Raw genomic sequence first — 14,262 nt, forward strand, 5'->3', positions numbered from 1 at the left:
GTAGAATTTCTTTACTTGTCACAATAAATTTTGGCCCTATGCCACAATTATTTCCATGGTGGGCTTTGTTCGAATGCTTACCACAAACACTAAAATACCACAAGATCAGAATAATCTCTGAAATGATTTTTCCTATTGCACATATTTGTCTCAGAGAAGAAGTACGCCATCCTTCTATTTAGTTGCAATTATTCTCTGTCTTGTGGTTTCATTTATGGCAAAAAAAAAAAAAAAAAAAAAAAGCCCAAACTGGTGTGATTTAGCTCCTTTCATTCAGTGGCCACATATTTAGATTACCAACTATAGACCTTCCAAAGTTCATAGACTATAATTCTTCATATCTTTTCCCTTTCCATCGTTTTATCATTGTTACTAAAGAAGTAGCATTAGGGAGCTGCATGGTACTACATTCCATTTTGTATTTTATTTGTTTCATGACTTTCTGTGACTAAAGAATTTATCACCAAGAAATCAAATTCAGTCCACTTCTAGGACCATGTTTGAAGTCTTTTCAGCAAGATAGAAATGTGCAGAGCTTGTGCTCTGCTGTTATAGTCTTTGAGAGCCCAAGGTCATTTTCATTTCATGATGAAGTTTAATAGGGATGGGGCTTTATGAAGCTAACCTAACATTAACTTTTGGCTCACATGCTACATTGTTGTTTCATGCTGAGTTTGTAGTATATGAGAATCCTCAAATATTTGTACACAATTTCTCTAATCATCTGTTATCCTATAACTGTTAAATTGATATTTAAAGACCTAAATATAATTTTATATTTATATTTATAATATTGTATCTGATTAGATTCAATCCATGATTCTAGCTTTGTGAAATATGTTTGGAACCTAATTTTTCTCATCAAAAAGTTAATGCCTCTGAAGTTCATGTCATCCACAACTTTGATAAGCTTTTATACTGGTAAAAGCATTATAAAAAGTCACTGATAAAAGAGATTAAAAATATGATGTACAAGTTAATTGTGTACTCCACTAGAAACCTATCAATAATTTAGCAATGTAATGACCATTTTTTGAATCTTACTATTCAACCAATTTTAATTCACAGAGCAGTTCCATCATCTAGTCTTCCTCCTCCTATTCCTCCTTCTCTCTCTCTCTCTCTCTCTCTCTCTCTCTCTCTCTCTCTCTCCCCCTTCCCTTCCTCCTTCCCTCCCTCTCAACACTTTAACACATTGTTACATTCTGTTACAGACTTTGCTAACACGTAGGTATACTATTTATATAGGATTTTCCTGTTCCACTATACTATTTTCCATGTCAAAAAATGAAGTTAGTTTGTCAGGATCTACTCTTGATTAAGCCTTGACTGTCACTTTCTTTTCTAAATGATCAGAAATTACCACTCAAATAATGTTCTACAACTTTTCCAGGAGCAAAGGTCAAACCTATTGGCCTGTAATTGCAAACTTCCCTCTTTCCTGATGCAATGTAGGCAAAGTGGGCTCCTTTCCCCAGAAAAAGTGAAAGAGACAGAAATAGCCAGAATTATTGGTTAATCTATAATAAATATAATCCTTGATAACTCCTTATTTAACCCCTCCATTGTTGGTATTTTGGGGTCTTCTTATCCAAGATAAGTACATTTGAATAAGACTCTGCCTTTCTGAGTAAAAACATGACCCTGCCTCTAACTGGTGGATCCATTGCAATCTACTGGCACAGAACAGGTCTGGGCTTTTTTTTTTTTTTGATAAATAGTGCATGAGATACTTTGTTTCTCCAAGGCTTGAATAGACAGCAAAAACTTAGGAGGCTTGACAATGACAATTAGCACATGGTTCTTGTATGCCTCTAAAGATCTATAAAATAGCAATAAACCTTTCAGTTAGGGTTAAGAAGTATGGGATTGTCTTTCTTTTTCTTGAGATCCAGGAGTAGGCTAAACCATTTTCTCCTTTTTTAAAATCAAGACAACATTTAGAGGCAAAATGGTGAACCAGAAGAAACGTTGAATTTGGGCTGAGAAAAAAAATCGAGTTCAAATCTTTGCTTTGCTGCTTACCAGTTGCTTTGCTTCTTACTAACTAGATATGTCCCTTTACCTCTAAGTACCCAAGTTTCCTCACTTGTCAAATGAGAGGATTAGACTAGATGATTTCTAAAATTCTTTATACCTCTAAATCTTATAATGCTGTGTTTTTTTCTAAGTCACAGAATACCTTTGTTGTACTTAGTGATCTTTTATAGGGTCATTAAGAAGTGATTTAAATCATACCTGCTCATTTTCTTCAGTATTCTGTAATATTGTCAATTTATATCCAGTGACTTGAACACCTACATGCTTCTTTACCATCTACTTTCTCAGTTTTATAGTTCATTTTCTGTTACCTGGTGCCTTATTGTTATATAGAGATGAACATATTCATGAGCAGGTTCCCAAGACTACACTGTGGTACACAAGTTTTAGTAGCTCTTATTAAGCAGAAAAGGTTTTGAGTATAGTTTATGAATAGCCTGCTTGTTCTCTGTTAGTTCTAGTTAGCTAACTAGATGTGGAAAAAAATTATCACCAGAGGATAGAAGGTGGTGATTTTATTTAAAATATATATTAACATGTGAAGACATTTCTGTGGTATAGAAGGGCAACAATAAAAACAATCTATATCCATAAATCCATAAATAAAATCCAGTCCAATCCATAAAAATATATCCATAGTGTTTTAAGGATTACAAAGTTTTGGGGATTTCTGAGAGAAGTTGTTGAGCTGCTAGATGAAATAACCATAAGAACAAAATCAATGATATCCAGAAGTACTAAAATACACTGCTAGACAGTATCACCAGATTGTGTAAATCTGAGGAACCTCCAGCCATTTCAATTGCTCCAAAATAACTGATTCAGCAAATCAAAATTGTGTTGCAGTTCTAGAAATTGACAACAATGACAAAATATGAAACTAGTCACTGTTAGGGGGACTGTGAAAAGATATCATCTTAAAGAAGGTGCTAATATTATTATTAGCCTAAAACAATTTGGAATTATACTAAAAAAAAGACTAAAATGGTTCATACCAGAGATACCACTGCTAGGCATATATTTCAAAGAGATTTAAAAAATCGGAAAAAAACCCATAAATGTAAAAATATTCATAATATTTTTGTAATAGTAAAAAGCTAGAAATAAAATAGATGCACACTGATTGGCAATGATTAGTGTATGCCTAAACAAATTATAGTGCATGAATAAAATGGAATTATTATATGTGTAGGAAATGAGGAATATGAGGAAATCAGATAGCATAGTAAACATGATATAATGGATGCAGAGGGACGGAAGCAGGAGTAGGGAAACAATATAAGATACAACACTGTACATAGGAAAAACAACAGAAATGAGATTGAATGTATTGTACTTATAAGGATTAAACTTGACCTTGAAGAGGAATTGACAAAAAGCAGACATCCTCTTTGTAAGAGAGATAGAAGCCTATGGATAGAAAGTATTTTATAAAAAAGAGCGCCCAGAAATTTTAGTTGAATTATTCTCTCTGTCTCTCTTTACTTCCTGGGTAGGAATCAAGGAGGGGGGGAGACAGAGAGAGAAAGTAGTCAGAATTGAAGAATATGTGAAATCAAAATATGTCAACAAAAGTAAAACTTTTAAAATAGCTGATTAATCACACAGGACCAAAAATGACACTGAAGATTACTTGCTACCAGAACTGTTCAGAATCTGTCCTAAGATATGGCTCAAATCTTTTCTAGCCTATTATAATTAACTGGACAAGTAAGTACTAGGTGATAATGCTTGGAATTAGGAAGGCTTATCTTCCTGAATTCAAATCTTGCCTTAGACATTTACTAGCCTTTTGACCCTGGGCAAATCACTTAACCTTATGTGCCTCAATTTACTCATCTGTAAAATGAGCTGAAGAAGGAAATGGCAAACCACTCCAGTACCTTTGCAAAGAAAATGCCAAATAAGATCAACTATGAGTCAGACATGACTGAAATGACTGAACAACAACAACAAAATGGTCTCTTTAGTATAAAATACATACACACACAATACACATATATATTCTACTTTATCTTTAAAAAGGGAAATCATTTACTTTCTCTTTTTTGCCCTAATTACAGCTCTATTCATCTGTTGGATATTCCTTCAAAACTCTTTACTGGCTTTCTTCTTGAGAAATTTCAGGACTGAGTTTTAAAAATTATATCTTTCATGAAGAGTGAGCAATTTTCAGAAACATACAGTTTAGTGGTCCCTGGTTATCACTGTTGGAATAGTTAATCTGTCTCATTAAGGACATAGCTAAGAGCACTTTAAGATGATTTGCAGCATTCATCAACCTATCATCAGTCTTTGATTAAACAAACAGGGACTGTCTTTGGGCCAAACCATGTTATAGAATGCCAGTACTATTTTCCTCTTGTCTGGCATCTAAAACATGTGGCTTTCGCTTTAACAACTTAGAGTATCTGCTCTATGGGCACTTGTAAGCAAATTCAGGCATGAACTATTTGAGCTTGAAAATCTTCCCAAGACTTAGTAAGGACAACAAGTATTTAAAAACCAGTCTAATGGACATGAGAACAAGTGAATCCTTTAGATTCAGTTCAATTCATCATATATATAACTTTCTGTACTTCTGAATCATCAGAAATCAAAATACTTCAGTCATATTCTCTTTTCCTGCACAAGTTCACTGAACACGAAGTTAATGTTATTCCTTCAGATACCATGGAGGATTGATAGATAAATTCCCTCTTCTAACAATCTTCATATGCTTTTTTTTTATTGGATCACAGATTTAGAGCTGGAAGCAACCTTAGAAGTCATCCAGTCTAATCTCCTCATTTTATACATTAGGAAATTCAGAGAAATTAAGTGACTTGCCACATGGGCTCAGAGGTAGTAAGAGTCAAGACCTAGAATTAAAACCCAGATGCTCTGATATCAAAATTCAATATTCTTTTTGCTATACTATTCTGCTTCTCAAAAATGAGAAGACATTGCTTATGATGCTGTCCAGCTCTTACTTGTGAGATCTTCCTTGAATTTAATTCCAGAAAAAAAGTTTCAGACAAAAGATTTCTTTTGTTACAGTGAAAGTTCTATGATTCAAGAGTTGTTTTTGAAAAAAAGTTCCCCGGGCATTTGGTGACTTTCCCAAGGTCACACAACTAGTAAATGATTTATGAATCTGAGATCACAATTCAGGCCCTCCTAACCTAGCTGCCCCAAGAATTTTAAATTTTTTACTTAGCTTCTAGAAAACTTAGGGCCAAATTCAGTAGCAATCATCTTCTACTAATTCGTAACATCTACTCTCTCATGTAATTCAGAAATCCCCTTTTGCAACATGTACTCATAGAATTGGACTTTCTTTGAGGCAATTTGTCTCTAATCTTTCTTTATGCCTAATTATTCATTTTTACAATAGTAATTCTCCCTTAATCCTCCTTGAAGTAAACTAATATGGTTAATTCTGGACACCAAATTGCAAATTTTTACTGGCTAGATTACTTCTAAGGGAGATTCACCAGCAAATAGAAAGATCTAGAAACCTTATTTACAGAGTAATTATGATAGAATTGAAGATGGAAAAGTCCAAGGTGAGACAAAATCTCTGTCTTCAACAATTAGAAGAATTTTCATTTAGGAAGAGGGGTGGATTTATTCTGCATTGCTACAAAAGAAAGAATTATAACCTCTGAATAGATACTAAAGGGAAAATATTTCAGTTTAATAGCAGTAAGGACTTTATAACAAGTGGAGTAGTTCACCAAAGGAAGTATTCAAGTACCTGTTCAATGAGCACTTGTTGCTTGGAAGTTGATTTAAGCAATATGACATACTGAAAATAGTACAGGATTTAGCCCAACAGCAAGACTGAACAAACAATTTGGGCCAGAAAGGAAAGAAAAAACTAGAGACTAGAGAATTTGTAGAGGAAGAGTTTGTAGAGGCTTCTGAGTGATATAGGGACCATCTAGAGGGGCCATGTAAAGCCAGGGTACAGTTTCCTTTTCTCCAACTTCCCAAACCAGGTAATGGAATTTGGACCTTTATCTTCTTCATTAATTTTTTATGGAAAAAAGCTCAAACTATATCATTTACTTATGAAAACACATTTTAGCACTTTAGAACCAAACATTTCATTCTCTTTAGATACAAAAATATGATGTCTGGACATCTGATAACAGGAAAGTCCAATATGCAATACTAGAAGTCTTTTTTTCATATTTTTTGGTGAATTATTTTAAACTATGTAAACAAAATCCTTAGGCTATAAGAAATAAGAAACCCTTAGGTAGTTTAATAAAACTACCAGTCACATAACTTATTGGATATGTTTAAATATAATACATAAATATAAAAATAAGGATACACCAGTTATGATATCAAAGTCATGCTAATTTTTTTATTTTATTTTTTTGGTGAGGCAATTAGGGTTAAGTAACTTGCTCAAGAGTCAAACAGCTAGTTGTGTTAAAAGTCTGAGGCCATATTTGACCTCAGGTTCTCTTGACTTTAGGACTCTACCCACTGCACCATCTAGCTATCCAGTCATATTAATTTTATAGAGAAAGTTCAGCAATATATGTAGTATTCATGATATCAATTGTATTCAAGCGTATGCTATTTATTTCAGTTTAATTTCTATGACATGAGCATTCTAATACTGAAAGACAATGTAATTGTTATCTTGAGTATACCAACAATGATAGGAGTATATAAGGAGACACTATTGCATGTTTAGATGAGAAACAAATTGAAGAATGATTCCCAATTTGAATCTTGTAGCTATTTCTTTAACTAATATGAACTGATTTAAAGTTTCCATGGCTGTGGACCAATTTAATTGATTAATAATCAGTGATTACTTAATGACAACAAGATGAAAGGTCAAAGAAAAATCTTCTTTAAATGTGTAGGGTAGGGTAAGTGAAGATTAGGAAATTAGGAGACATCTGTGGTAAAGAGAAAAGAGCATGAGAGTAGAAGATAAGGCTCTTCTTTCAACTTATGTGACTGAGTAAGCTGCTAAATTTCTCTAATAGCCAGTGTCCTCATCATTAAAATGAAGACACTTGTTGAGTATGATATATAAAGGGGTTTCTTACTCAGATAAAGATTGGACTATATAATCTCTGAGCCCTTCAAAATCTGCAATTCTATCATTAGATCTCTGAGGTCTTTCTGATGCTACTGAGCTAAGAACTCTTACCAAAAAGAATAAGTGAAATGTATTACCATGCCTTAGAAATTGCATGAAACTGTAGGTAATAATGGAAAAATGAAATACTCCATAACTTTTCTGGGAGTTTTAGCTGGGTAGTTTAGCTAGTTGTAGCAAGGTGATGATGAAGTCAAAGTTGAATTTGAACTCAGATCTTCTAAACCAGCCTAACACTCAATCCACTCCATTCTGTGTTCTTTCTTTTAAGAATTTTCAGAAATTTGTGACATACCTGACAATGGAAGTTTTCTAAATGAGCTTATATTCTGAATAACAGTTCTGGGACCTCCCTTCCTCTCTCTTCCCCTCTTAGTAAGTATACTTTTAAAATATATACCACTAGGAGTTTTTCCTTTGGAGACCTGAAAGGTGTGTATATACGGTAATAAAAAGATCATGTAACCACCCCTAAATGACAATACAACTGGATAAAAAGTGAAAAACCCAGTCAATTATCTAGATATTTGGTCTACACTACACTAGACGTTTTTAGTAAGTTCAAACAAGTTACTAAATTGGATGATGGTGCATCTATTAGGAACATTCAAAAGTTCAATTTAAAAAAAAACATTTGACAATGAATTCTGTTGTAACAGACTAATAACAATTTACATTTATGAAGCACATTAAGATTTAGAAAATGATTTCCTCACAATTCTATGAGGCAAACAGACATAACTACATAGGATTAGACAAAAAAAACCCACAAACATACACACACACACACACACACACAATCTGAGTTAGCCAGCAAATAAGACAGCAAAATATTTAGGATCATCTCCAGTTTTGCTGCAACGGCACTACAGATTCATTGGAATTCATGCTCAGTGAAATTATGCTCAGTAGTTCCTTCTGTGTCCCAATCTACCATAATGTAATATTAATTCTATGCTGTCCTCAAATAATTTTGCATTGAGGACAAAGAGAATAAACTCGATTCATTCCACTCAATCAGTCAACAAACATTTATTAGCTGCCAATGGGGATACAAAGAAGGCCAAAAGTTATTTTAACTTCAAATAGACTCATTCAGCCTATGGAAGAAAGTGAATATATCCCCAGGAATAAAGAAATTACTCTTTTTAGAAGAGTAATTATATTCAATACTGTTCTGATCTTCTAAATATTTCTTTTTTTCTAAATTCAGACCTTCTCTTTCCAGGAAAGATTCCAGAAAGGGCTTCCTGTTTGTTCTTGACAAAAATGACTTCTCACTTAACCCTATTCTGAGAGTAGAGGATGATGTGAGGGGAATAATAATAATAAACTCAAATATTTCATATTCAAGTTTCAATAAGAAGTTATACAAAGTAAATATTTTATGATTCCTTAAAAAGATTTGATAAATATCTTCATATTTATAAGGCAAATTCTATGCTAGAACAGTGCTCTGATTGCGTGACCTCAGGGGATGGTTAGTAAATGAACTATATCTGGCCAAGCTTAATATACCAAGCTGAAGTGGCGCACTCATTTATCCTCTACAATCTTTTAATAGTTGAACATCAGGCAGTGAGATGGTTCAGTGGATAGAGCACTACGTCTGCAGTGAAGTTCAAACTTGACCTCAGACCTATACTAGTTGTGTTAACCTGGGAAATTCACTTCACCCAGTTTGTCTCAATTTTTCAACCTGGTCAAGTCACTTAATTTTGTTTGCCTCAGTTTCTTTATCTGTAAATTGAGCTGGAGAAGGAAACGGCATGTCTGTGTGGTACAGTGGACTGGACTTGCCATTGGAAAAAATTTGAATTCTAATCCTACCTCAGACACTTAGTAACCTACATGATGCTGGGCAAGTAACTTAACTTATCTAAACTTCTCTTTTCCATTTTGCAAAATGGGAACAATCTTAAAGGGCTGGTATGAAGATTAAACGAAAAAATGCAAAGTATTTTGTAAAACATAAAGCACTATATTAATATTAACTACTATTACTGTTTATTCATAGCATAGACTGAGAGTGGAATGAAACTTTCCACTGGAATTTCTTCAACTGGCACCTGACAAATGTACTTTTGTCCTAACTGTTGGCACCCTTAAGACCAGGTGATGAAATGGTGCTTCAGAATGGGGACTGGAATGTGTAGACTTGTGAAAGGACAATGTACCTGCTTCACATTCAATGCAATAATATTTCAAGATTAGATCTTTAGGGAAATAGCAATAATTTCCAAAATTTAGTCTCAGAGAAAGCTGCCAAAACTACCCTCACTTAGTCATCAGAGAATCATAACAGTGTTAGATGGGACTGAAATATTTGGTTGATCCCATTTGTCACTGCTTTTTGAAATGGTATTTCCAGGTCCCTGTTCCTCATGTAGTCACAAAAACAAACACAAATTAGACAGAATCAATCTTTTGATTCCACTGAATTCTGAGGCTTAAGCTAAACAATATTTGATTATGTTATATTTAATAAACATTTCTAGAATAATGAATTCACTATCTCTCTTCTCTTTAGTTGGCTAGTTTGAAAGCAGACTGTGCAATTAAATGAAACTATAATAGTCACTTCAGTGTTAATTAACCTTTCAATATACAGAGACCATATTGGATGGTAAAAAGCAAGCATGAAAAATGATTGATAACATGCAATAGAAATCGTGAAAATCATTGGGAAATAAAGTTTGCAGTGTATAGCATGCAATCAATTTTCTCTAAAAACAATAAAAAGTACACATAGAATTTCCCCAGGGAGATTCTGCACATGTGTATACACATACCATATGCTAGTAACATTTCTGAAAGCAAGGAAAAAAATTTCAAGCCATTTTTTTTCTTCTTTGCTGTTTGGCTTCCGTTTTTCTTTAAATCAACTTTTTTTTCCCCCTGTGCTACATTCAACTCATTTTAGTTTCAGTTAGAACAATTCAACTTGCTTAGACAATCCTGTTCTGATAGTCTTTGTAATAAAAGTTCTTTTTTCATAACAATGGCATAAGATGTTTTATTATTATTCCATAATTTATAATTACTTATAGCTTCAAAATCAGATGTCAAAGTTATATCTTGTTCCATATAAAATTTTTCTTTTCAGATATCCTACGTTACCACATATCATCAATAGTTAGTATAAATATAGACAGTTATTAAGACACCAGAGTGTAGCTAAGTAAAGGAAATGAGGGTAGATAGAGACAGGTAGAAGAAATCAATGTGACAGGCTTCCATCTATCCCTATTAGGTATCTCAATATTATTTTGTAACAGCAGACTGTTGCTGCCCAAACAAAAGATTAAAGCTAAATGAAGAAAATTATCATAGTCACACGGTTCTATTCTAGTCTTTCTTACACTCACCTTCAACAGGTTGGGCTGTTGCCTGGGATGTTGAAGTTTCTTTCACCTCCTCTTGGGACTGTGGAGATAGTGGACTAACACACTTAGGGACTGGAGAGGACGGGGCTGCAGGAGCACTCAGGTCTAAGCAGAGCTCTGTCCTGCCTCGGCTTGTATTTCGATTTCTCAGCTCCTTCTCATACTCTTCAGTTGCCAACTGCTCCAAGTATTTGTATCTGAAAGTTAAATTCCAAAGGGTTTCCGTAAAAAGAACGAAAAGGCTGTGATTGCTGCTTGTTTATGACTGAAACACCTGCAGAGTGAGCTGATTTCCTGATGCATGGATTACAGTGCAAAACTGACAGATGGGTCAGTCTGCCAGAAAAGGACCGAAAAACGAAGATGTTAATGATAAAGAAAAAAACGTACTCCATTCATAACATCTCAAATAGGGAGGGGAAAAGGACAATATTGCTCCATCTCCAGATAGTACTGGTCCTTTCTGCATTAATCCTATCTCTATCTCTTTGAAGCATTTGAATAAATAATCCAAACCACCATGCTCCCTCCTCCCCCAACAGTGAAGGTTCTAAACAGACAACTCTGAAAATGCACAGATGGGAAAAAGGAGAATGGTTCAGTGCAATGGCTTAAAAAAAAGTTCCCTAGAAAAATACCAATAGTGAGAATTTGGATTGAGGCCTCTGAGTTTCTGAACCTGCTTCAATGCTAACAGCAATGTGCTGGAATTCACTTTGTTCTCTCAGTGTCTACAATGGAAACTTTTTTATATTCTAAAATATTTCTGAGCCGGACTCAGCCACCCAATAGCTTGGACCTGACGTCACATATAGTTGATTCATCAAAGTCAGTTTAAAAGAACAAAGATACATCTGTTTTGCATTTTAGGCAGGCAGAATTCACTGTTTATTAAGACCAGCTACCAATCATATTCTTCATATTGTGCTTTATAGAATCAGACCAAAATAACTTTGAAATATGTGCCTCTTCCAGATGTCTGCTAATTTTATCCGCCATTATTTGCTAAGGAATAAATTGATGAATATGGCTGTAGCAGGCTTATGACTACCTTATACCCTATTAAACTCCTAAAGAGAATCTTTGAGACCCGATTTTCTCTTCCTCCCTGTGCATCCTTACTATGTGGTTAGTACTCAAGGAGCCCTCCAAATTCCTGTACACTCTATCTTTACTACATCACTATAGAATCACATCCTAAATATGCTTAGGACAAGAATGTCATACATGTCAATAGATTTTCTTGAAACCCATGCAAAGTTTTCTTGCTTCAAAGGCTCTAGTAATTCTCTCATTTGAAATATCCTTTCCCTAGCTTGTTATCTAGTCAAATACCACTTATCTTTTAAGGGTCAGCTCCAGTCCATACCTCCCTGGGTATGGTGGAAGTAATTTTTTCTCCACTGATAGTCCTATAACCCTAAATACAAGTGATCCTGATTTGGCATTTATGATTTGTTGTTTTATATTTTTAGTTATCTTTGTACATGTATATGGCTTTATCCCCATACTACTGAGGATATGAATCATATTTATAGTTATTTGTAATGACCTCAGCACCTAGGACAGTGTCTGGCACATAGCACCCAGTAAATGTTTGCTGCTGCTTGAAAATATATGCATCATAAAAAATATTAAAAAAAAGAAAAGAAATGTGCCATACCAATGCACTGTTGGTGGCCCAACCATTCTGAAAAGCAATTTGGAATTTTCTGAAGAAAGTAACTAAAATGTCTGTACACTTCAACCAAGCAATTTTAATGCTGGGCATATACCTCAAGAAGGTAAGTTTTTTTTTAAAAAATCACCATAGTATTTTATAATGGCATTTTTTATTAGTAACAAAGAACCAGAAGCAAAGTAGATGAGAAACAATAGAGGAATGCTTAAGTTACATTCATACTAGTTGGCAAAGTTTTGATTTTAACTATCTATACTTGGAGAATAAAAAAATAGTACCTTATTTGATGACAGTTTCATTTTCCAGAAAGTGGGAAAAAAATCAATAAGGGGACCTGATTGTTTGGACTCATCAAGGAAAAAGAAGTTGGGAATCAAGCAGAGACAGAAAAGGCAGTGGCCAAAGTCATCTCAGAATTTATAATAGCCATGATAGCAACCAATCAGCATTGAAATATCTATATCCTACACATTAAAAAAAAACAAATTTCTAAAAGTTCAGAGGAAAAATGACTAAAAATTCATGTTTAATTTAAGTCAATGTACTTTGTTAAGTACCTACTCTATGCTGAGTGTTATGAATAATGTAATGATACAGTTATAAAGTTTAGAATCTAATTGATTGTCAGGATGAAATGTACTCAATTAAATATGATAAAATATGGTAAAAATCGGTGTACATTAGGAAAATTTGAGGAGGAAGAAATCACTTTGGACTGGATCACGTTAGACTTTATGGAGGAGTGGTATCTGAGCTGAACCTTGAAAAAAGAAAAATTTCAACAGGCTGAGATGAGAAGGGCATGGGGGACTCTGCATGAATTCCAGAGGCTGGAAAAGTGTAAGACTAGATCAGGAGAAAAACTCACTGGAATTCAGAGAATGAAAGAAAACTGAAAAAGTACCAGAGCTAGAATGTGAAGGGTCATGGATAACAGACTCATTGAAGAGCTTAAATTTTCTCCTATAGGGGATGGTGAATGATTAAAGGCTTCTGAAAGGATATTGATATGGCCAAACACATTTTGGGACAGTCCTTTTGACAGCTGTGTGAAAGATGGATTGGAGAGAAGAGACTCTGGTTTAAAATTTTTAACAAAATGAAAGTCTCAAAAGTAAAATTCTGATTTGTAACTATTAATAAGCTCAATAATGGAAAAAAAATTTGGAAGCATGTAAAGAGAGCAGTAAAGCTACCTAGAAAGGTTATGAAAAAGCTAGATTTGAGAGAACAAATTATATGGTCAGAATAGCAGTGGAGTATAGAGAGGGTATTGTACTATAGAGGTAAGTGCACTAGACTGAAGGACTGAAGACCTGTATTCAAATTCTGTCTCAATTCCTTACAATTTGTACAACTTCAAAAAACTCACTTAAACTCTTTTTGTAATTCAGTTTCCTCATTTATAAAATGAGAGGGCTGGTCTAAATGTCCTCAAAGGTCCCTTCCAACTCTAAACATATGATCCTATAAGTAGAAAAGAGGGCAAAAGAGACATATAATAAACATTGAATATGAAAGGACTACTTCAAACCAGTAATAATAGACTCAGAAAGACTAAAAAAAAAAACCCAAAAAAACAAAAGCAACCCAAATTCTTTGAGGATCATGACAAATGTTAAACATTGTGCTAACTCAAGTTTAGGACATTACATTTATCTCTATTATGTCTTGACCTGTCAAGATTTTTCTGGATCCAGATTCTGTCATCCAATTTCTTGGCCACTGAAGCTTTATGTCATTTGCAAACTTGATAAGTACATCTTTATATTACTTAATTATGAAAGAATTAAGCAGTACAGGGGCATTCTCTGAGAGGCCTCACTCCACAATAACACAAACTCATTAATGACTACCATTTGGGTTAAGTTATTCTATTAGTTTGAAATCTACCTAATTCTAATTAGGCAATATACAATAGGCACTTAATAAGGACTTATTGACTTGAATTGATTAGAGAATCTAATTATCCAATTCTCTATTTTGTTTTACAAGAATTTGCTAAAATCTAATTACTAATATACTAGATGAAAAAAGTGAGA

General features: G+C 34.0%; 1 protein-coding gene across 8 annotated transcripts in view; it reads right to left on the reverse strand.

Annotated features, from left to right (window-relative positions):
* The window catches only part of FHOD3 (formin homology 2 domain containing 3), a 638,119-nt gene that overhangs the window by 83,755 nt on the left and 540,102 nt on the right, over positions 1-14,262 (reverse strand). For all 8 annotated transcript variants that reach the window (XM_031946054.1, XM_031946051.1, XM_031946049.1 and 5 more), the window contains one exon: positions 10,522-10,736. In XM_031946054.1, the coding sequence (XP_031801914.1) occupies positions 10,522-10,736 (215 nt within the window). The remainder of the gene's footprint in view (positions 1-10,521; positions 10,737-14,262) is intronic.

Source organism: Sarcophilus harrisii, chromosome 1 (assembly GCF_902635505.1).
Source record: "Sarcophilus harrisii chromosome 1, mSarHar1.11, whole genome shotgun sequence".
NCBI classification, from domain to species: Eukaryota; Metazoa; Chordata; class Mammalia; order Dasyuromorphia; family Dasyuridae; genus Sarcophilus; species Sarcophilus harrisii.